The sequence below is a fragment of the Hippocampus zosterae genome, chromosome 14 (assembly GCF_025434085.1).
Source record: "Hippocampus zosterae strain Florida chromosome 14, ASM2543408v3, whole genome shotgun sequence".
Lineage (NCBI taxonomy): Eukaryota > Metazoa > Chordata > Actinopteri > Syngnathiformes > Syngnathidae > Hippocampus > Hippocampus zosterae.
Genome location: NC_067464.1, coordinates 19256240 through 19280487, shown reverse-complemented (window position 1 = coordinate 19280487; position 24248 = coordinate 19256240). Strand labels below are relative to the sequence as shown.

Genomic DNA, 24248 nt, shown 5'->3' with positions numbered 1-24248 from the left:
TACAAGCTAAGTTTCAAAGTCAATAAGAAGCTGTAGCATCCATCGACGAAAAAAGAGATTGGTTCACTTCTCCTGTCCCATGGAAATCCATTTCAATTCCAAGCGGCGACTCACGGTTCCAAATACGCATTGGCGCTCTTCGCCAACGCTCCTCTCTCCTCATCCTCAACTTCAGCGGCCATCCATCCAGCCGCACCAACGTCAACTGTCCAACAGCGCTGACATAGCCACTGAACAAATCGGGGTTGTGAAAAATGCTGCCCATTACTGGCGCAAAAAACACAAGCGCCCCAGGTCTGTCCAGCACTGTCTGTCAATGGCGCCGACATTCCTCCCAATCAAAATCTGTGCTGGTACAAGCGTGCTGCCGAGAAGGCGCAACCACCAAGCACAGATACTGCTCCTTTGACGAATGTCGTGGCCAAAAAGCGCTGAAAATAGTCCATATAAGGTCCACACAATGAAACAACAAACTACATGTGACAAAACAAAAGACAAAAACAGCAAAAAAAGAACAAAAAAGCAAGGCTCTTGAAGAGCACTTGCCGAAGGCTGCCTACTCGGGCGCCATCTTGCCTTTTTTTGATGACGAATTGCATGCAATATCATTCACATCCATGCATTCATATTGTTATTCAGTGTGAATAAGTTTGAATAATGTGAAAATTGTGTGAATGAGGATGCTTGTGGGCTTTGTCTTCGCAAATGTTTTCGGAAAAATACGTTGCTCCAGTGTTTGGAATTTGAGTCTGTTGCATTTCTCGCATGCCATTTCCCCTGCTGTGGAGAACACATGCTCACATGGCACTGTTGATGCGGACGTACAGAGGAACTCCTGTGCGAGGTGGGAGAGGTTTGGAAAAGTAGTGTGTTGGTTCTTCCAATATAACAGTGGGTCTTGACTGCGGACAATATTCCCCTCTGCCAGGTAACGCTGGACTTCAGACATAGCATCTGCTGTTGCACTTCTTCCCTGTCTCCCCACCCCATCATCAGAATGCTGACACAAGTCATCTAAAAACAAAACCCAATAAAATTGGCATTTATAAAGGTTTCCAAAAACAAACTAATCATGATGAGTAACATGCCAGATGCAGTTACAGAGGGCTGCGATGATGGTCCAGGCTGGGCGTCGATTGTGCACCCGCTGACACGCACACACTCTGACCGCAGTCTGGATATGGCCACTGTGCACCTGGAAGAACTGCGGAATCCAAGTGATTTGAATCTGAGGTCTAGAAGTGTCCCTCAGGTTTATACACTCATAGACTCCAGATTGGAAGCAGTGTCTGTGACTTGACGCTTCTCCTCCTGTTGGTGCCTTAATTTTGAATTTGTTGAAGGTTGGCCAAGGAACAGTGCAACTTTGTGCAACATATGTATTTAGATTTTTTTTGCTCCAAAAGTTCAGAATGCCTGTAGCGCACAAACGCCTGCTGAGTATTGTCAGTGCTTTTTTAGCTTCTCATTCCAGAGGCAAACTAGATTCAGTGTGCTATATTTATCTCCTTCCAGTTCTCGTTGTGCTGCATAGAAAGCCCCGAGAAAGGAGATAAAAAAAATCGAACAGATCTGGCGCAATGTTGTCCACGCGCTCCTCCTCTCCGCGTGACTGCAGCTTCTCACACAACTCATATATCTTGTGCACAGATTTGAGCGTCAAGTAAATGGTGCTGAATCTGGTTTCACCCATCTGAAGCAGTGTTTTTGATAGTTGTTCTGCCAAACCAGATTGCTTGATGAAATGGACAACACTCTACGCTGCACTTACGGCTCCAATGCCTGAGGCGTTTGCAGACAGTGCGTCCTTGTCCAGCCCATGGCGAAGTACAGTGTTTATCATATGGTCAAGGCACAAGAGGCACTTGTATGGCTCCAAAGCGTTCACAATGTTACTGCCCTCATCTTTAACCCACACCATTCTGGATAAAGATGAAGGTTCCAAACCAAATGTATTCACCAGAAGCCGGACCAGTTCTCTTCTTATATTCTTCCCCATTTTGGTGTCTTCTGCTGGAAACATAGCAGTGGTGAGGGTTTTTCTAACCAAGTTGAATTCCGTTTCAGTAAAGTGACAAGTTATTGCAATATAACTAATATCGGTACTCATGGCAACGTCACAGCCACTTGCCAGAGCTTTCTTCACCCGCTCAATTAAGCTCCTTTTTACCTCAGCCTTCCCGGTGCACGCCTTTGACAATGTGGTGTAGTGGGACAGGACCGAGTCGACAGGTACGCGGCCAAAAGTTGACCCAACATCAGTTCTTGGGCCAGACTTTTAAAACCTTTGCCACTAACTACTGAATATGGTCTTAAGGTCCTGAAAGCAAAAGTTCACGCACTTGTCTGTGATGGCCTGCTTAGCGTGAGGGAGGGGTGTTTTTTTTAAACAAATGATCATATAGATGTTTGACGATCAGCAATTTTACCAGTACAGCTGTTGAAAATGCCTGCTCAGCGTCGAGTTGCCAGTCTTTTTGCTCTCGTGTGAAAGCAAAGCGCCACATTAACTACATTCAGTGAAGCCAACGCACGGTTCTGTAGCATTTTCTACAATCAATTTGAAGCTTTTTCACACCTCACTCTTACCGGTGCGTGTTTGTCTTTTCAGTTCTCTTGTCTTTAGTTTTTCCTTAACTTCTTGCTGATCCATATTGGGGATACCAGGTCAAAAAAGATGCAGACTTGCGGAGGGTAAGATTATTAAGAGGGTGGCGTTCACATGCACAGAGCATGCTTTGGCTCTGCCGCTCCTGTTTAGTAGCTAAACAGCAATTAAATGACAGTGCCCTCTCTGTTTTATCCAAATTAGTTATTTTAAAACAAGTATTTCTTAGTTTAGTATCCACACGTTGTTTTAGAATACATTTTTATAAACATATATTTATTTTTAAAAAGGCAGCGAGAGAGAAGCCTTGATTGACATTTTAGGATCGGCCCGACCCAAATTTCGGGTCCAGTTGGGTTGGACTCAGGCTTGGCCTTAAGATTTTACCTCTTCTGTGTGTGCAAGGTTGAAGTGTGGTGTTCAAGTGCATGATAAAGCATTTTCATCATCAGGATGACCTTTGAACCCGACACTCGCCTCTCTGACAACTCCACTGTAGCTTGACGGAATGGAGAAAGCACTGGTAGTGCTTCTCTTATGACGGTGAATTCATCAGCTGTCAGTGGAGTCAAGTCAAGTCAACAGTATTTATAGAGCACTTTCAAACAGCCATTGCTGCATACAAAGTGCTGTACATGGAGCAATTTAACATGCACAATAAACAGTAAGACAAATCGGTAATAAAGGCGGTAGAAAGCACCAAACAGTAAAACCAAGAACAAATCTAGTCAAGCTGAGTCGAATGCCAAAGAATACAAGTGAATTTTGAGGAGGGTTTTGAAGATGGGCAGCGAGGAGGCTTGCCCAATGTTCAGTGGGAGGTCATTCCAGAGAGAGGGACCAGCAACAGAAAAGGCTCGATCTCCTCTGACCCTCAGTTTAGTTCTTGGTACTTCTAATAATGTAGAGTCAAATATGTCTATATTAAGGAAGCCAAATATACCCATACCGGTTCCCTCTCCTCATGCAGCCTTGACAACATTTCTGGAAGGACTGTTCCAGTGTGTTGGAACATCATTGATGAGTATCGAGTTCGACCGTCCCATCTGTTGCTGCACCTGAGCAACCTTCTCCTTGGCTGTATTGCTTGAATGGAAATATGTGACAATGTGCCGAGCTTTGTTTCTGATGTAGGGACGTGATCACATGATTTTTGATCAAATAAATTAAGACTGCAATGCAAGTTGAGTGGCGAATTTGGAGGTGCCAAGTGGATGCGATCATGGTTGGTGCTGTGCCACTCACGAGACACTTTGTTGTTTATGGCCCAGTCCTCTCAGCAAATTGTCAGCAGTGTGATTCTGTGGAAAGTATTGTACTCCTAACACTGATGAACACAACTGCATATTTGCATTAATGCAGTGACAGTTAAGTGTTAAGTAAGCCTCCACGTTCACAGAGGTCCACATGTCAGTTGTTATACTCGCTGCCACAGCTTGCTGAACTTCCATTTTCACTTTTTCCCGTTCCGCCTCGTATTTGTTGGCCACCATTTTTTGATGTCTGAAAATTTAACCACAAGCAAATAAAACATTTAACATACAGGTGATTCATCTCATCTACATCAACCTCTACTTTATGGAACTTTTACACAGACCTTTCTTGTCAGCAAAACATATGAGGGTTCAAGGACCTGAATCTGTTCCTTGAACCCTTTACTCTGCACAATGCTGACGGGCTGGCAGTCCTTGGCAATGAAATTCAGCAGTGCCTGATCAAGCAACTGATTCCTGCAAGCATGATTGTCAAACATGAAGTGGAGAGTAAACCAACTTTTGTGATTATATCCACACCAAATTTAGAGCAATTGAACCACACCAACCCAAACGTCCATCGCAAATGATTAGAAGCAAAATGAGTGAGCAGAATCAATTTGCAAAGGACTGACATCGACAAAAACACAATGCAGAGGAGGGATCTTAAACCACAGCATGAAAGGAGTGACGCGGATGACTCAGCTTAACTGGAAGAATGAAGCTGATCTTAGCAACTTGAGAACCATCGTGCAGTGCAGGGCTGAAACATCATCCCCTCAGTTGGCATGGCTTATTTTACCCAGCACTGTGTTGCACTCTACTGCTCGTTTGTAGAGAGACGAACTGCAAGGTAAACCTCGTATGCATTTTCGAATTCCACTCTTTGGCATTTTAAGTCAAAAGATGCGACAGCCAGACTCTCTCTCTTCTGCCTGTTTACCACCAATAGATTTTGTTTTAATGAAATGACATTCCAGTCACTTTCAATGTCATACCCGCAATTAACTGAGCTATTAAACCGCTGTCAGCGTTGTACCATCACACTGTAAGTGGATTTGGCAGATCGTATCAATCACTCTCATCACTCATTTGAATTTCCTCCAAATTTTAGGATCATCATGAAATAACGTGTCATAAATCCACGCGCCCGTCAAGCAAAAATCTTGTGGGTAAGGTAAGGGCAATAACGCTGCTCAATCATGAAAGAGCAAACTAATCAGTCTGGCATCATACTTCACAGTTACAAGGCCACTCGAGATGTCTTAATAAACATTATTTTTTATGAAATGGACGGAAAAGTTAGTGTGCCATGTCCCGTGGTAAATAGTTGCGACTACTGTTGCATATCGGACACTATGAGGCCCATTCGCACGAACCAATTCCGTCTCTTACAGCCAGAAGGGTTGAAAAACACTGTTGTCAAAGTCAAGGCCCGGGGGCCAGACCTGGCCCGCTACATCATCTTATGTGGCCCGCAAATGCAAATCAAGCATGTCAACTTCCAGGATGCTTGCTGAAGTCTGACCCCAAATTTCAAATTGTCAGATGTAATCCATAATAACATGGGCATATTGCAAGCATGTTGTCATTTCCAAACCCCTTATTATATGAATGTAAACATTCATTATTTTTCCGAACCGCTTCATCCTCACTAGGGTTGCTGGGGGTGCTGGAGTCTCTTCTAGCTGTCTTCGAGCAGTAGGTGGGGGACACCCTGAATCGGTTGTCAGCCAATCGCAGGGCACACAGAAACGAACAACCATTCGCACTCATACTCACACAGTGTGAACAACAGTGTTCAATCAGCCTGCCATGCATGTTTTTGGAATGTGGGAGAAAATCGGAGAAAACCCACACAAGCACAGGGAGAACATGCAACCTCCACACAACAAGGCCGGAGCTGGGATTGAACCCGGTACCTCTGTACCGTGAAGTCATCGTGCTCACCACTCGACTGCCGGGCCGCCATCGATGGCAACAATGTTAAAAAAAAATAAGAATAATTATTCATGACTTCTGATTTCAAAACTAGATATCCATCAATTTGTTGTGTGCTGTGGATGTAATATGTGGAGGTGATTAAACATTTATATGTCATAATGACTCTCCAAGGGAAACCGTAACTACAATGTGGCCTGCGACAAAAATGAGTTTGACAACCCTGGTCTAACATAACGCCAAGTGCCAAAGGAGTCCATTAATTGATTCATGATATATATAGATTCCAGGAGACAAGACACAATGGAGAAAAAAAAATTGTAAAATCTCGATGGCAGCATATAATGAAACAAACTCAACGTATTGGCGAGATCATTCAAATGTATTTTTTTTCAGAGATGATCAATCTGGAGAAGCTTGAGTCGTGTTTGCAAAATTAATTTCAAGTTGCCTCAAAGCCACATAACTTTGGTCAGCCAATGCCAAGCTTTTCTCGGTGAGCTTGCCATGGATGAAAAATGCACACGTGTCCACAAGTGTAAGATTATGAAATATTCACAACTAGTGGCTAAATGCTGGGGGGCATCATTTACCCAGTGCAGGTACCCAGTATGTGTCAGGACACGAAACGGCAATCTCAGGAACTTGACGGGAAGTGTGCCTCTCAGTAACCACAAACCTTGTCTTTCATGCAGCTTTTGGCTTTTTTTGCTGCCGAGTCTTTTCCGATTGCCTAAGTTGTATATTTTATCGACAGCCCCCGGATGCAAATCTCATATTAAATGCACACAGTTTGGAGTGTTGCGGGAAGAGAAGGGTAGGCTTGCAACTGGTGGGCACAGTATCCACGCCCACAGTTATTGGATTTTGGCTGTGTGAAAAATTCTTCATATTTTAACTCCTATTATAACTCCCAACGGGTTTCTCTCTACTTATATCGACAATTATTTATCTTCATTCCTTGTATCGCTGCTTAATTTCATTCCTTGTGTTGTTCATAGCAAACCCCCCAAAATGTTGCTTCACAATTTGTATTTTGTTATATTCATGCAGTGTTTGTATCTATACTTTATTCATTGTCAAATGTCATGTCTTTAGTTTTACTCCGTCCTCTAGCACATTTTTTCTTTAAATCATGAAGTTTTCTGATTTTACAAATGTTTGATATTGAAAAGTAACATTATTAGCACAGTAATAATGTAAGTGAACATTTATTAGCACAAACAGAACAAAAGTATTAAAAAATGTATACCAGTACCCATTCCCTGATATAGAGAATTGGAACTGAACCGGTTCCAATATGAAAGGTACCCACCCCTACTCATGATGTTAACTCAGTCACAGCCAGGCATCCCCGTATTATGCTATTGATAGAGCTGTCTGTCAATGGCAGTGAATGAAAAAAAAAATATATACAGTCCCGCCTGTCATCTGTTGTGAAATGTGTCACTTGATTGACATACAGGGCAAGCCGGTCAGACACCTGTTGCTTGCCTCACCGTAAATGTTTCATGCGCATTGAAAAAAGAAAAAAAAAAGATATTTTTGATCAACAGTGCAACCTCAGAAATAAGACCACCTATGTTACTGCTCAAGGTGGTCTTATTTTCGGGGTGGTCTGATTTCTGAAGTGGCATGCAGTAATGATAATGCAGAAGTAATGTGGCTCACATGCAACAATATACTGTAGCGTCATGTACACACAATGAGTAATAAATGATGGAATGTACATGCAACTTTATTGTACACAAAAGAAATTTAAGCATTTGAATAGTCTATGTACAGTATGTATAAGGCAAGAGAAAAAAAAACTACAGCTACAAACTATGGTTCTTAGAGGAAGTAACTATCCAAAGTAGATTGTCGTTTCTTGCTATTGTGTTTCAAAGCAGCCTTTTGCAGTCCAAACTCTACAGACATAATGTTGCAAAGGATGGAGTCTAGACTGTTGGCAATAGCAAACTGCTTCAATTCCCCGGCCCATTTCATTGCTTCCGTGTAGCTTTTGATCAACGATTCTGCTGGACATGGCTCATCTGGCTCCTCATCGTCTGACTGCACGGTTTCTCCTCTGGTGGCTGAAGTTTTGGTTGTTTTATACTCCTCTACTAAGTCTTTCTCCCATCCCTGTTGGAGATCTACTGTGGTGTACTCGTTGAGGGATAAGGAGCTCTCCAGATGCAGATGGTCCACTGTGTCTTGCAAGAGCTCACCAAGCTGTGTGAGACTGTCACCTTCGTCGGGAGTGTCACTGCAGATGCTGCCCTCTTCTGAAATAACACCAGCTTTTTCAAAGCAACGCTTTATGGTGTGTGCCTTCACATTCTGGACTGCAGTGTGAATCCAATGGCATGCATCTAAAACGTTGATGCCCTTTGAAATTTCTGATGCAGAGCCCTTTTTAATTTGGCACAGTACAGCACGAAGGAGAGACGTACGATAGTGGCACTTCATGTTCTGGATGATGCCCAGATCTAGTGGTTGCAACACTGATGTAGTGTTCGCTGGTAAAAACTGCAGCGTGACATTAGAGAATTCCGAAGCAGCTGGGTGACAGGGTGCATTGTCCAGCAACAACAACACGCGTCTCTTCTTTTTCTGCATCTTTGCATTGAACGCTGTCAGCCATTCGTGAAAAATTTCACTCGTCATCCATGCTTTGCGATTTGCTGTCCACAACACAGGCAGATTTTTGATGTTGACATTTCTGAAACAGCGAGGCTTCAGACTCTTGCCAATAACTAACGGCTTCTCAATCTCTCCTGTGGCACTTACACACATAACCACGGTTAAACGCTCTTTAGCTTTCTTTCCACCAGCACAATCACTACCCATGATAGCAAGTGATTTATCAGGTAGAGCTCGATAGAAAAGGCCTGTTTCATCCATATTATAGATGTCACAGGGATCATACCCTCTTGTGAGTTGAGGTAGCCGCTGTTTCCAAGCATGGACTGTCTCAGGATCTACGCTGGCTCGCTCTCCTGATAGCTTAGCGCCTCCAATGTTGTGCCTTCGTTTGAAACGATCCAGCCAACCGTTGGACGCTTTAAAGGCTTCGTCCTTTTCAAGCTCCTTTGCGTATTCTCGTGCCTGTTCCTGGATCATCTGTCCGCTGATAGGGATATTCTGGCTGCGCGCTTTTTGAAACCATCGCCAAGTTAGCTCGTCCACGTCGTCGTAGTCGCTTCGGTAGCACAGGCGCTTTCTCGAAGAGCTAGCGTTCGCTTGGTGTGCGTCGAGGAGCTCCCGTTTCTTTTTCAAAATGGTTTGGATTTGAGTTTTTCCAACTCCAAACCGCTCAGCTAATGTTCGCTGGCTCGATCCTGACTGCTCACTGGCTCGAATAACTTCTATTTTCTGTTGTAGGGTCAAATCAACTCTCTTCTTGCTTGCTGCCATTTTCACTCCTGCTCGTAATTATGAGGCGATAGCTTCCTCGGGACCGGATATCGCGGTCGCAATTCTGAATTCCGGGGTGGTCTCATTTCTAGGGTTTCAATACAATACAATACAATACAATACAATACATAGGCGTTCTATTTGGGACTGTACAAAACCGGTCGTATTTTTAAGGTGGTCGTTTAAATGAGGTGGTCGCATAGCGGGGTTTCACTGTACTTAATTCGACCGTGTGCACGGATTGCACATGATTAAAATGTGGTAATTTCCCTGTTTTTCTTAAAAACAAACAAATGATGGGTATTAGTTTAACATATTTTAAACATGTGCGACTGTAAACCAAGTATATATATTTTTTAATTCAGTTATTCGAGGTGCACCAATGTATAGTGTGCATATCGAGCATTGTAATTATATTTTGAACAGATGAACAAAAAAGTAAACGAAAAGAATGAAATCATGTAGGGGATCAATTGGACGTGTCCTTTTATAAATAGCTTGCGTGCTGAAATAGTGTGTTCATCCATCCATTGCATCATATTGGCCATGTTTTTAATATGTGATGTACATTGTGAACATTGATTGTGTGTGTGTGTGTGTGTGTGTGTGTGTGTGTGTGTGTGTGTCTATTTATAAGGCCAACAAGCCTAGTTTGGATATATAGATCAGAATCTAACACGATTGCTCTTGTGACAGTTTCTTAAATTGCTGCTTTTGAAATCAAGTCATGTTGAAACCATTAAATTAGCTTCAACTTTGACTGTAAACATTGACAGAAAACCATGTGCAAATAAATTATTTTCAGTCAGATTTTTTATTTAGCCACAGTACGTGAATAGAAACAAATTGGGGAGTCGGGAAAGGGGGGTGTTTAGCTAAGCCCACCTGGTTTGGGTTTAAGATCCTTGTTCCACCTCTGACTAAAAGTTGTGCGGGTGCTTGTTATCCATTAATTCTGCCTTTGGGTGCATTATGCATGGTGAAACAGAGATAAGAAGCAAGGCTCTGAGTGTTTTTTTCCGTCTCTCTGTGAGACTTAAATCTATTTGTGTGGCATTTGTAGCAAATTCACATTAGCTCTAAGATCAACAGATATGTCGGAGTAATTTATCAACCATAAATTTTTAATTCATCTATACGTTGCTTTTGGCAAGGTTGTTATGGAATCGGGCTTGCTTGTATTCAATACTGAAACCATCCATTTTTCTGCCGCTAAGCCTATTCCAGGTCACAGAGCTAAAAAGCTTATCGTAGCCCACTTTGGGTGAGCGTACACAAGAGACATCCAAACATTCACAAATTTCAGCAGTTAAATCATGAAGATGGCAACGCCCAGCATTGCGGCGGCTTCTCAGGATTAAGCCCCTTCACAGTGACTTTCAAAGCCGATTTTCGTGCCATCGCAACGCCAATAACGCATGTGAAGATTCGCTCAGACTAACTATACATATTTACAGTAGAGTTTGATTAATGCCGACGTCAGATTACACAAATGGAGCCTAACTTTGAGCCGACAGACTTGTCGAAGACAAAAGTATAATGTCACGTAGCTGATTTTCAGTCGTCTTGACACATCGCGGCCCATGAAATCTGACATACTCAACCACTGATCATCTCGCATCTGAGATGCTTGATAACATTGACACCGAAAGTCTGGCTTGTCATAATTTTTGTGCATCTTGCAGCGTAGTGTGACATGTTCTACGATCTACGTCGTCCTTCGATCTTTTTTTTCGGCATTGACCGATAGGAAAACATTGCCTTCCTACTTAGGATGAGAGACTGACTTGGCACATAAAATAACAATGTGGTGTAAGACACAGGAGGATATCTATCTGGTCGTCTGACAGCGTGACCGTCTATATGACAAAAAAGATTTGTTTGAGAAGGAAGTAAAATGGATTCATCCACATTGAAAAGTACTCTTGGGCAGACTGCAGCTTCAACAGACGCAACAATGCACAGCACAGGGAGACACTGGTAAGAGGAAGGGTTTCACGCACATCGCCGTCATAACGCAAAGGACATCGCGCTGGACTCTGAGTACACGTCCATATGCGGTGCATACAGATACCCCCTCTGGCCCCACCTCGGCTAATCTGACCACATTTCCCCAGCTCGTAAACAATGGGGAAATCCGCAGGTATATTCTGCTGGTAACGACATATATCCGAACCGAATATCATACACTGCTAATCGAACAAGCTACTTTGAGGGAATGTGTGTTTATATTCGTTTGAAATTAATACATGATAATCCCTTGAATGCACTTTGTAACCTGATGACATGATAAACTGTTCATTGTAGCAACCGCTGTCCCTGAAAGGATTAAAATGCTGTGCTCATGACTATATACGGGATTCGTGGTCCATCATAGAAAAGCGGTTGAGCTAGCTATTGCTTATCAGTTGTGCCACAGACTGCGGCTGAGTCACTGAAATGTATATCACGACCAAAATTGATCAAATAAAAACAGATGATTCAAAATCTTGCTCACCATCGCACCATATATGAAAACTGCAGTTGTTGTAACAGTGCCCAGCGCTTAAAAAGGTTGCTCCACCCAGAGTGACTACCTGGTAAATGCGTAAATAGCTAGATTATCAGTACCGGTATTTTTTATTTTTATTTTTTGACTGGAGAATGCCCACAGGCAAAACGTACAAAGATGCCTTGTATGCATTTTGTGCACGGGAGACAATGGCCATTAGTGCTGTCCCAAGAGTCCTTTAGTAAGATGCTAAAACCCATGTTAATCTTGATCCTATCCTGATTTATATGACTCCATAATTTATGAAACAATGTTATCCTCAAATTAGAGTATTATTTAAGTCTTTCTAATATGTAAGTGTTTCTAACTGGGGCGGCCCGGTGGTTGACTGTTTAGGGTTTGGGTTAGGGGCCTGGTTGTTCGTCTATGTGTGCCCTGCAATTAATTGGCTGGCAACCGCTTCAGGGTGTCCCCTGCCTACAACCCGAAGAGAGTTGGGATAGGCTCCAGAACGCCCTGCGACCCTTGTGAGGATAAAGCGGATTGAAAAATGGATGGATGGATGTTTCTAACTAAGGTATAGGACAGTGGTCCTCAACTAGAAATGCTGTAGGTCCACTTTTTTTTTTTTTAAGACCAAGGTCTGGTCCCATGCACGGCGGTCATGGGGAGCAGGGCTATATGCCCATTTAGTATGGCCAAGCCAAGCTTATACAAATCAACACTCCTCATAACCAACCAATAACGGGGTGCATGAAAATAACAATTATTCACTTTGCCAGTACACAGCAAATAATGAGAGGTATTGTGTTGAGGCACAGGAACTCTTTTATTTAGTTAAGTTGTGCCTGCTTAATAATGGAAATAACCCTTTTATTTTTATTCATTTTTACTTTAACTTTGTTAAACAGTAGTTGTCTTTTTTTCCCTTAATTTAACAAAAACAAAATACTAATTTTACCAAATAAATATGAAACATGAAAACAAAAATATCCTTTTTATTTGTACAATTCCCCTTTTCACATCCCCTCTGAAATCACTGAAAAATATATCAGAAGAGGAGTTAAGAACCATTTTAAATACTGTCACAAGGGAGCACGGGTTAATGCAATGTCTGAGGAATGCAAATATTATTTGAGGACGCTATTGTGATGTTCATTTACCATGTTGCGGTGTTCTGCTGTTAAACAGCTACAAAGATCCCCGGGTAGACGGGAGCAAAACTGCACACAATCGAAACCTCACGCGATTCGTCTTGTCTAATTGTCTGTATGCGGCTCCCCTGGGCTGAAGCTGTAAGTACACTGTGGCGTCGCACATGCGTCTGTTTCCTGACACAATCATCCATTTTGAATGTGGGTGTATTGGGATAGACGCTTGCTGACACTTATGTATGGGCACACCTTTAGTTGAGAGGAGCCAATCAGCGCATCGTTATCGCCGACATGCCCTGCTCAGCCTGGGTCTCCAGTTAGTCAAAAATTATACACACACAGTCGCGCTGCTGCGGTCCTCTGCAATACATCTGTTAGTGCACGCAAAGAATACAACGGATAATTTTAACAAGCGATCGCGGTAATGCGCAGATTATAGAAAATATAAAATGTATAACGTAAAAATCACTTTATAATGTATTATTTTATACAATTTGCCGAGGGTCCGGACAGAGGAGGCCCGGACAGAGGAGGTCGGCGGTCCGGTCGTGGATCGCGGTCCGCCAGTTGAGGAAGACTGGTATAGGGCCAGAGTTGTAAAGCTAAATCATGGTCTCCCTTGCCCATGATTTGGTGAAAATCACAGACTATGATAATTAATTTTTCTTATGGAAGAGAGTTACATTAGGATATTTAGAGATTGGTTTCACACCAAAAAAAAAGTTATTTTTCTTTGTGAGATACTACGAAACGAATCAATTTTCAGCTGTGTAAAACTACTAATGAGCTCTCCCAAGGCAACACTTTTTACATTAAAAAGGGAAAAAAATCCGGAAATAATCAGACAATGTGTCACATGTAGTCTGGCCGGGCTCTCCTGAGCGAAAGCTACAGCTGAGCAAATTACAGCTTCTGTGCCCCTTATCCCCTCATCACAGCCCAGAGCCCCCTGTCTTCTCTGTTGAATCATGGTCATGAATGCATGAAGAATCATGTATGGCTGTGGCCTGAAGGCTGTGTCCAATAATTAATCATATGAAATGGTCTGAAACAAAGCAATCTGGTAGCATAGTTCACCAATCTGTGCATGGATGAAGGCATTCGTCTTGAGACAAAAAGCTGAAAATGACTAATGGAGATTACACTGCCCTCCTGGCTCTGTCCAGACTGGAATGAGGGAATGAGTTTAAGTGATAAACGCACCACAGACACGCACACACACACACCGAGCCCTACAGAAGAGGGTGTGTATCCATTGGGGGAAAAAAAACCCAAAAAGGCTACCAAATGGAAAAGGTTTGATGGCAACAGATGCAGAAATTCTCATAATGGAGCTCCCGCACAATTACAAATATATATTTATTGGAGATGTATGCATCCATCAGGGACCAAATACATTTTCATATAGCAGTATGAACTCTTGTTCATATCCTGCACGGAATGGAAGTGTAATGATGCCGCAATACACACTAACATGTTTCACACGCAGGCATCCTAGGCTGAGGGCTTGGCACGGAGTAGATAGATTAATGTAATAGCCTCAGCCAAGGCAATCATCTGCCCACTGCGGAGTGTCAAATGTTGTCAGCAGCATTCACGTCAGGCACAAAGAAATTGGTCACAGTGACTGAGTCCACTCGGATGATGATGTCATTGTGTCAGGTTCAACAATTAAGGATCAATTTCGGTTATTAATTTATTTATTCATTTATATGCTGGAGATTATATTTTATGGGCGAACTACTGTGGAAAGGCAATCTGTGGACCTCAAAACCATTATTGGGTTTGAAAATTCATAGACCCTGTTAAGTGAATTCAGAGATTAGGACTGCCTTTCTTATTCAAATAGCAAAACAAGTTCATGCTTGACGCAGGTAATAACAGTTAAAAAAAATAAAAAGATTTTTGACTGCATTACATTACAGTTATGCAGTTTTGCTCGGAAGAGGGGGTTGCGGGGGTATAGCTACCTGCCACTTTATGCAATATTGAATGTGGCCGTGCCAGCCCAACAAGTTGCTTGTGCCCTCCACTTGAGGCACAAATTTTGAATAACTTCATTTGCATTTTGTTTCATCATTGCAACTTTGTTACGAAACAAAACTGAAACTGTATTAAAAAATATCTGACAATGGTGTGATTTTGTTTGATTGATGGGAATCTTATGTAAATGAGGTTTGAAGCACCTGTGTGTGTTGGCAATGTCTCTTTCTGTTCCTCCCATCAATTACACCGGCTACAACTGGTCGTATTTTCTGAATAGCTGAATGATTTCTTGACATCATCCTACATCTACATATTACCATTCAAGATACGTATCTCAGAATTAACAAAATTGTTTTTTTTTTCCCCCCAGCTCAAAACTGCATGTAGAGCTAAGGGCCCTTGCCCTTAAATGCAACCAATCACAAACTTCAATTCATATTGAACGGGGCCCCGTGGTTGAAGCCGCCAATGACAAACATCCGAGCAGGGAGTGAGACACACACAGGGAATTTAAAACGGTGTGGGAGTGACGCAATGTGCCGAACACATTTAGATGGTTTTAGTTATTCTCCGTTATATGGGATTTTATGAGGGCCTAAACAAGAGCCAAGTCACTGGCTAAGCTTTCAACACTCAGGAGTACTTTGTCTGTGCATATGCCGTATACCGTTGAGCTAGTTAGTCCATATTTGTGGATGTGACTGTGTATAAGCCACTGTGATGTAGGCCCAATGGCACATTTGCAAAGAAAAGCCAATGCCACAGCAATTATAGGAGACTTTAAAATACAAGCTGCCGGTACACCAGCTTGTAAGAGCGGAGCGCATTCAATGCTGCCATTAACCTGCAGAAAGATCGAGATGAAACCGTCAAGGGAAGCACAGAGGAGAGCAGCCTTGGTCAGCTCAGTCTTCTGATGGTCCTTTTAGTATTCATGGCCTCACAGCGATGGTCACAGTGAGCCACACAGACACAGACACACACTCCTATAACAATATAGTTATTCCGCAGATCGCACTCATATGACCTAGGCGTACCTCGCCCAATGCCTCAATATTAACCACTAAACCTTAACAGGCCGTCCGCCCTTCACTTAACTCGAAAGCAGATATTGAACCTGACCATTGCAGCCTTTTGCTCTGCTCCGTGCACAAAAGGCCAAGAGCTGTGAACTGGCCCTCACTGGTTTTAATGAGGAATTTAATTAGCATTTTAATGAGGAAATCCGGGAAAGCTGACAAGCCATTTTAAGGAAACTGAAGGACGAATGGGCAAATTCCCACATTAACAAGTGTCTAATAATCAATTTAAATTGTTGGCAAAGCACCCATTACAGTATGTGAACTGATTAACTCATTCAGGACCAGCCATTTCTTACCATTTTTTTAGCCTAAATCTTGACCGAAATATCCATCCATTTTCCGAACCGCTTGATCCTCACTAGGGTCGCGGGTGGTGCTGGAGCCTATCCCAGCTGTCTTGGGGCAGTAGGCGGGGGACACCCTGAATCGGTTGCCAGCCAATATAAATAAGTACAGTAAGAGATTGAATGTGCGGAGGCTAAAAAGACATGCAAATATGTCTTTGGAGTGACACAGTTTTATTATGGAGGCGAAAGCTTTCTTTCATGATTTCCTTTGAAACACAACAATTTACTGCAGTTCCTGTCATCACCTCCAGTACATGTGCAGTTAAAAATGCAACAGTGGAGAAAGATGAGTGATGGCTTATGAGTTCTTAAATTGTGAATCAGTGTGCATGCATGACTCTTGCAGGTGGAGCTGAACCACCTAACCACTTTATCCTCACAAGGGTCGTAGGGGTTGCTGGAGCCTATCCCAGCTGTCTTCAGGTGTTAGGCGGAGGATACCTTTAACCGGTTGCCAGCCAATCGCAGGGCACACTGAGACGAACAACCATCCGCGCTCACACTCACACCAATTGACAATTTGGAGTGTTCTATCAGCCTGCCATGCATGTTTTCGGAATGTGGGAGTAAACCGGAGTACCCAGAGAAAACCCACGCAGGCACGGGGAGAACATGCACACTCCACACAGGGAGGCCGGAGCCGAGATTGAACCCACGACCTCTGCACTGTGATGTTGACGCACTAAGCAGTCAACCACCGGGCCGCCCTTGATGCTTTGTCATTTTCATAAAATATCGAGCTTTTCATCGTACATACTGTAACTCAAAGTACATCTTTGAAATTAACATGGCTACCTTTTCCTAAATTATTTTCTAGCATTATCTCATCCATAAAATTAATCTGACCCCAGGTTTGAGTCCCACAACCGTACCAGTCAAATGAATGGGAAACAAAACAAAGTGCTTGACAATGGTGGCGATCCGGACTGTGTGACCCTATATAGGTCACAGATATTGTTTTTAGGAGATGCTTGCTTTGCTAAATGTCATTTGAGATGATGGGATTCTTTCCTTTCTTTTCTTACACAGAATGATCCCTCCATCAAGCAAGAGTTTCCTGGTCAACAACTTAGCAGCTGGAAGCCAGTACGATCTGTGTGTACTCGCTATCTATGACGACATCATCACCTCGCTGACAGCAACCCGCGTGGTCGGATGTGTGCAGTTCACCACTGAGTCCGAGTACATGAGGTGCCATTTTATGCAGTCCCAATTCCTCGGTGGGACGATGATCATCATCATCGGAGGCATTATAGTGGCCTCTGTGCTCGTTTTCATCATCATCTTGATGATACGGTACAAGGTGGGTCCGTCACCATCTGTTTGTCTATAATGTGCCATTAATTGCGGTTGCTTACCCCTGTAATTTTGTGCTCATCGCTATTTGGTGGGAATAATATAAAAAAAAAAAATCCTCATCTCACCCCTCGGGTGGTGTCCGTCCCTCATTCAGCTCGGGTCCTCTACCAGAGGCCAGGAAGGTTGAGGGTTCTGCGCAGTATCCTTGCTGTTCCCAGCACTGCACATTTCTGGACTGAGATGTCCGATGTTGTTCCCGGGATCTGTTGCAACCACTCATCTAGTTTGGGGGTCACTGCCCCGAGTGCTCCGACCACCACAGGCACGACTGTCACCTTTACCTTCCAGGCTCTCTCCAGCTCCTCTCTGAGCCCTTGGTATTTCTCGAGTTTCTCATGTTCCTTCTTCCTGATGTTTCCATCACTTGGGACCGCTACATCCACTACAACGGCTTTCCTCTGCCCTTTATCTATGATCACGATATCTGGTTGGTTCGCCATTACCATCTTGTCAGTCTGGATCTGGAAGTCCCACAGGATCTTCGCTCTGTCATTCTCCACCACTTTCGGAGGTGTTTCCCATTTTGACCATGGGGTTTCCAGCCCATACTCCGCACAGATGTTTCGGTAGACTATGCCAGCCACCTGGTTATGGCGTTCCATGTAGGCTTTCCCTGCCAGCATCTTACACCCTGCAGTTATGTGTTGGATCGTCTCAGGTGCCTCTTTGCACAACCTACACCTTGGGTCTTGTCTGGTGTGGTATATCTGGGCCTCGATGGCTCTGGTGCTCAAGGCCTGCTCCTGAGCAGCCAGGATGAGTGCCTCTGTGCTGTCCTTCAGGCCAGCCCTCTCTAACCACTGATAGGACTTCTTGAGATCAGCCACTTCAGTTATGGTCCTGTGGTACATCCCGTGTAGGGGCTTGTCCTCCCGTGATGGTCCCTCTTCCAGCGCCTCATCTTCTGTTCCCCATTGTCTGAGACATTCTCTGAGTACGTCATCCGTTGGAGCCTTCTCCTTGATGTATTCATGGAGCTTGGATGTTTCTTCTTGGACAGTGGCTCTCACACTCACTAGTCCCCGGCCTCCATCCTTTCGGCTTGCGTACAGTCTCAGGGTGCTGGATTTGGGATGGAACCCTCCATGCATGGTTAGGAGCTTTCGGGTCTTAACATCCGTGGTCTGAATCTCTTCCTTCCATCCATCCATCCATTTTCTGGACCGCTTAATCCTCACTAGGGTCGCGGGGGGTGCTGGAGCCTATCCCAGCCGTCTTCGGGCAGTAGGGGGGGGGGACACCCTGGATCAGTTGCCAGCCAATCGCAGGGCACACAGAGACGAACAACCATCCACGCTCACATTCACACCTAGGGACAATTTAGAGCGTCCAATCAGCCTACCATGCATGTTTTTGGAATGTGGGAGGAAACCGGAGCACCCGGAGAAAACCCACGCAGGCCCGGGGAGAACATGCAAACTCCACACAGGGAGGCCGGAGCTGGAATCGAACCCGGTACCTCTGCACTGTGAAGCCGACGTGCTAACCACTGGACTACCGGGCCGCCCTGAATCTCTTCCTTTGGCCACCTTATTATTCCTGCAGGGTATCTGATCACTGGCAGGGCATAGCTGTTTATTGCCCGGGTCTTATTCTTGCCATTGAGCTGGCTTCTTAGGACTTGCCTCACTCGCTGGAGGTATTTGGCCGTAGCCGCTTTCCTTGTTGCCAGTTCGAGGTTGCCATTGGCTTGTGGTATACCAAGGTACTTGTAGCTGTCCTCAATGTCTGCTATTGTTCCTTCAGGGAGTGAGACCCCTTCAGTGCGGACTACCCTTCCTCTCTTAGTCACCATCCGACTACATTTCTCAAGCCCGAATGACATCCCGATGTCGCTGCTGTAGATCCTGGTTGTGTGGATCAGGGAATCTATGTCCCTTTCGCTCTTAGCATACAGCTTTATGTCATCCATGTAGAGGAGGTGACTGATTGTAGCTCCATTTCTGAGGCGGTATCCATAGCCTGTCTTGGTGATTACTTGGCTTAGGGGGTTCAGTCCTATGCAGAACAGCAGTGGGGAGAGTGCATCACCTTGGTATATGCCACATTTGATGGACACTTGGGTAAGTGGCTTGCCATTGGCTTCAAGTGTGGTTTTCCACATCCTCATCGAGTTCGCAACGAAGGCTCTTAGGGTCCTGTTCACTTTATACAACTCCAAGCATTCAGTGATCCATGTATGTGGCATCGAGTCATAGGCTTTCTTGTAATCAATCCAAGCTGTGCACAGGTTGGTACGTCGGGACCTGCAGTCTTGTGCGACTGTTCTGTCAACCAGGAGCTGATGTTTGGCTCCTCTGGTATCTCTACCAATGCCCTTCTGTGCTTCGTTCATGTATTGATCCATGTGTCCACTTATCTTAGCCGCAATGATGCCTGACATGAGCTTCCATGTTGTGGAGAGACAGGTTATTGGCCGATAGTTGGATGGGGCTGCACCCTTCGAGGGATCCTTCATTATCAGGATCGTTCGCCCTTCGGTTAGCCATTCTGGGTGAGTCCCATCCCTCAGCAGCTGGTTCATTTGTACTGCTAGGCGCTCATGGAGTGCTGTGAGTTTCTTTAGCCAGTAGGTGTGGACCATGTCCGGGCCTGGTGCTGTCCAGTTCTTCATATCTGAGACTCTTTCCTGTATGTCTGCCACTGTTATGGTAACCGGGTTCTGTTCAGGGAGGTTGCTGTGTTCCTCTCTCAGGGTCACCAGCCATTGTGCACTGCTGTTATGTGCAACCTCCTTGTCCCATATGCCTTTCCAGTACCTTTCAGTTTCCAGTTTTGGTGGGTCAGCTCTGTTGTTAGGACCCTGCCACTGAGTGTACACTTTCGCAGGTTGTGTTGCGAACAGCCTGTTTATTCGTCTGGCCTCATTCTCTTTCGTGTACCGCTTTAGGCGACTGGACAAGGCTTGGAGCCTTTGTTTGGCAGTTTCGAGTGCTTCAGGTATGGTCATCTGGATGTACCTCTCGGGTATCGGCCTTTTCATCACACCTCTCCGGGCCTCCGTCAATTGACTCACATCTTTCCGGGCCGCCTTGATCTTAGCCTCCAACCGTCTTTTCCATGGTGGGTAACGTATCTCATGGCTTCCATGGTTGCTCTTATAGCCCAGAGTCTCCAGGATCACTGATGCTGAAGCGTATATCACCTCATTGGTTTCTGTGATCGTTACGGTAGGGATCGCCCTCAGTGCTGCATTCACACTTTCTATGAGACTTTCAGATGGTACTTCACATAGCCGTTGTAATCGGTTTCTAGGTTGCCCAGCTTTCATTCTCGCCATGATCTTAGCTTTCACGTCAGTTGCTGCCTCGCTCAGCATTTCATTCATTGGGGCTGGCCACCCAATCTCATCATCTGCATTCATTGGGGCTTGCCTCCCAATCTCTTGTATGACCTCCTCCTCTGATCTGGCAGCCTGGGGCCCTTCACCATGGAACCTGCGTTGTACCTCATCAATCTCAAGTTGTGACAGCAGTTGCCGTTTGTGGATGTTGGAACACTGAGCTACTAGTTGTTTCGCGGTCAACCGTGACTGTGGGTTTCGAAGTAACCATTTAGCCGACATTCTCTGCATGTAACCCCTCTGACTAGGGTTGCTTGAGTAGTAGCATTCCAACAGAGACATGTTATCGCATCTCGCCCATCTCCGCTTTGTTCCAGTAGCCCATTTTTCATCAAGGTGCTCTGGTTCCCCAGCACCTGACGCAGACCTTGTTTGGCCGGGCGACGTCTGAGCCGGCATGTCATTCGTTTTATTGTCTCTCATCATTGTATGAGGTAGGCATTAGCGTGAAGGATCTTGCCCAAGGACCCACACTGGATGATGTTGTGTGCTTATTTTTGCCCCAAGCGGGATTCGAACCACCGTCTCCCGTATGCCAACCGATGCCTTACCAACTGAGCTATCCAGCCGCTATATATATATGCATATATATATATATATATATATATATATATATATATAGGCGGCCCGGTAGTCCAGTGGTTAGCACGTCGGCTTCACAGTGCGGAGGTACCGGGTTCGATTCCAGCTCCGTCCTCCCTGTGTGGAGTTTGCATGTTCTCCCCGGGCCTGCGTGGGTTTTCTCCGGGTGCTCCGGTTTCCCCCCACATTCCAAAAACATGCGCGGCAGGCTGATTGAACATTCTAAATTGTCCCTAGGTGTGAGTGTGAGTGCGAATGGTTGTTCGTTTCTGTGTGCCCTGCGATTGGCTGGCAACCGATTCAGGGTGTCCCCCGCCAATGCCCGAAGACAGCTGGGATGGGCTCCAGCACCCCCCGCGACCCTAGTGAGGATCAAGCGGCTCGGAAGATGAATGAATGAATGAATGAATATATATACACAGTGAACCCTCGCTATAACGCGGCTCACCTTCCGCGGCTTCGCTGTTTCACTGATTTTTTTTAGTGCAGTTTTTTGAATGTTTTTTTTTTAAACAGTGAATTGTATTGTGCATTCTGATTGGCTGAGAAACTGACCAACGTGAACACTCTCCGCACCTCGTCCCTGAACAACTTGCCAAATTTACCAATGCAAATTTTTGGTCTTTGGTTTCATTATATCAGTGGCGGATGCTGGTCTGTCAAGGAGGGGAAGCTCAATTTCGGCCGACATCATAAAATGTGTCCGTTTATTTATATGTGAATTCAACTCTCTGTTCCTTTTCAAAAAAAATGAAAAGGATGTCTTCACCATAAAATCAGTGATTGGCTCATTTCGCTGTCACTCAAAAAGAGATTCAGCCTCAAACAGATCATCCAATCATCATGCAGAAAAGCTGAGCGTCCGGGCAAGCCTATAAACACTCACTGTCCATAGACTCCTAGAGACGCTGAGCGTCCGATGGGCGGGACAAAATCAGCATTTATCCAAAGACTCGTCTCGTTTCAATGCATTGGGGCTCTGAACTCTCTAAACGCCCAGCATCCGAGCTGTAGACGCTCCGCGGCCACACAGTTTAAAGCACAGTGAAGCTGCGGGAATGATGAGAAGAGAGTCCAGTGGCAGACCCTCAGGGCCAGCAAGGCCTTCTCTGCTGCCTAAACATTCATTACAATAACATACATTTAATTCCTGTTATTTTATTTTCATAAATATGTAAACAAAATTATTCTCTGCATTCTTTACGTCATATTATTTCCACTTAGTCGAGTGGCTTACAATGTTATTTTAAATAACATTGAAAGCCACTTATTATGGTAGATTTTTTATCCAATCATATTTCAGCTAGCTTGTGTTGGCAGGTAAATAAAATTTGCTCGGGGCCTTCAGATTAAACAGAGCAGGCCCCTGTGCGCTGAAAATGAACGGGCACAGTCAGGTTGCAATAGCCAATCAGATCACGAGTCTGCGCACCGGGGCCAGGTAGAATGCCTTGACGTGCGCGTTCGGTGATTGGATTCGCGCCAGCTATCACTGCATTTTAACCCAAAACGGCCGAAGAAGAAGACGTTGATCTGGTTGCTGAACTACTTTCTTCATAATTTTCAAGACGGACCTTCCACGAAAAGCTGGATATTGTGCGAAGAGGTCGCCCAACTCCTGCGCTAGCTAGCCTGTCCCAGCAAGGAAAAGGGTTTGTTCGTCATTTTCAGACGAGCAATTATCAATGGTACCCGTGGCTCACAGCCTCTGAGAAACGCTGCAAATTGTATTGCTGGGAATGCCTATTGCTTGCAACGGAATAATTTGATGTTTGGAGCCACACTGGATTTACCCATTTAAGTTGTTTTACCAAGGCAGCAAGGAAACATCAGAGCACGGCTGGGCACTTCCAGCCTATGGCACATTTTTTAAACTATGGCGCGTTTAAAAACGTTTGGGAACACTCGCATAGGTGTGCAGCACAGTGAACAGGCGCTACATTGGTGAGTAAATTAATTTTATTTTACATTTGTTCTTGTCATTTTATTTCGTCAGTATTAGATTAATGTTAACGAAATAAAATGACAAAGATACAAAAATGTATCAAATAAATCTGCTCACCTGCAAATTATAATGCAGCACTGTGGTCACCTTCGTGCACTAAAGTTCGTTCAATCTCAGCTACTCAACATCGTCAGTTATTTGCTGTTGTATAGCCTATTCTCAAAATGCAAATGATCTGTTTATATTATTTTCAAAGAATAGTTTGTTTTGCTATTATTGTCTTATATGAAACTGCGACATTGCGCAATTTATTGGACAGACTTGTTTAAGATCACACAGCGTAATTTGGGTGGCATTTTAGTTAGTATTTTTAAATCATCTTTTTCTATAAATTTAGTTTCCTGCTCTGAATTGTGAATGCATACTTGTTGGTTTTAAATGCTCCTGAAATTAAGTGCTGCTTGACGAGCCTATCCTGTATTGTGTTAATGTATGTGACGTCACTGAAGGTCTAAGGTTGAAATGCACGGCCCGCCACTGAGAGAGTCGCATCGTAACCAGTAATAAGAAGCTGTTTCAGAACAAAAGTTGAGCGCATTGTAGCGCATATTTAGTCAATGACATGTCCACACAATTGTACCTGCACACATATTTGATTTTGACATTTTAGGGGAAGCTGAGCTTCCCTTGCAGTCTTAGAGCAACTACCTCTGCATTGTATGCATAGTTCAGTATTGTATCATAACTGTAAAAAA

At 44.3% G+C, this 24248-nt stretch overlaps 1 protein-coding gene across 1 annotated transcript in view; it reads left to right on the top strand.

Moving 5' to 3' along the window:
* The window catches only part of lrfn5a (leucine rich repeat and fibronectin type III domain containing 5a), a 186839-nt gene that overhangs the window by 157463 nt on the left and 5128 nt on the right, over nucleotides 1-24248 (top strand). Inside the window, exon 9 of the mRNA XM_052085703.1 lies at nucleotides 17294-17567. Within this exon, the coding sequence (XP_051941663.1) occupies nucleotides 17294-17567 (274 nt within the window). The remainder of the gene's footprint in view (nucleotides 1-17293; nucleotides 17568-24248) is intronic.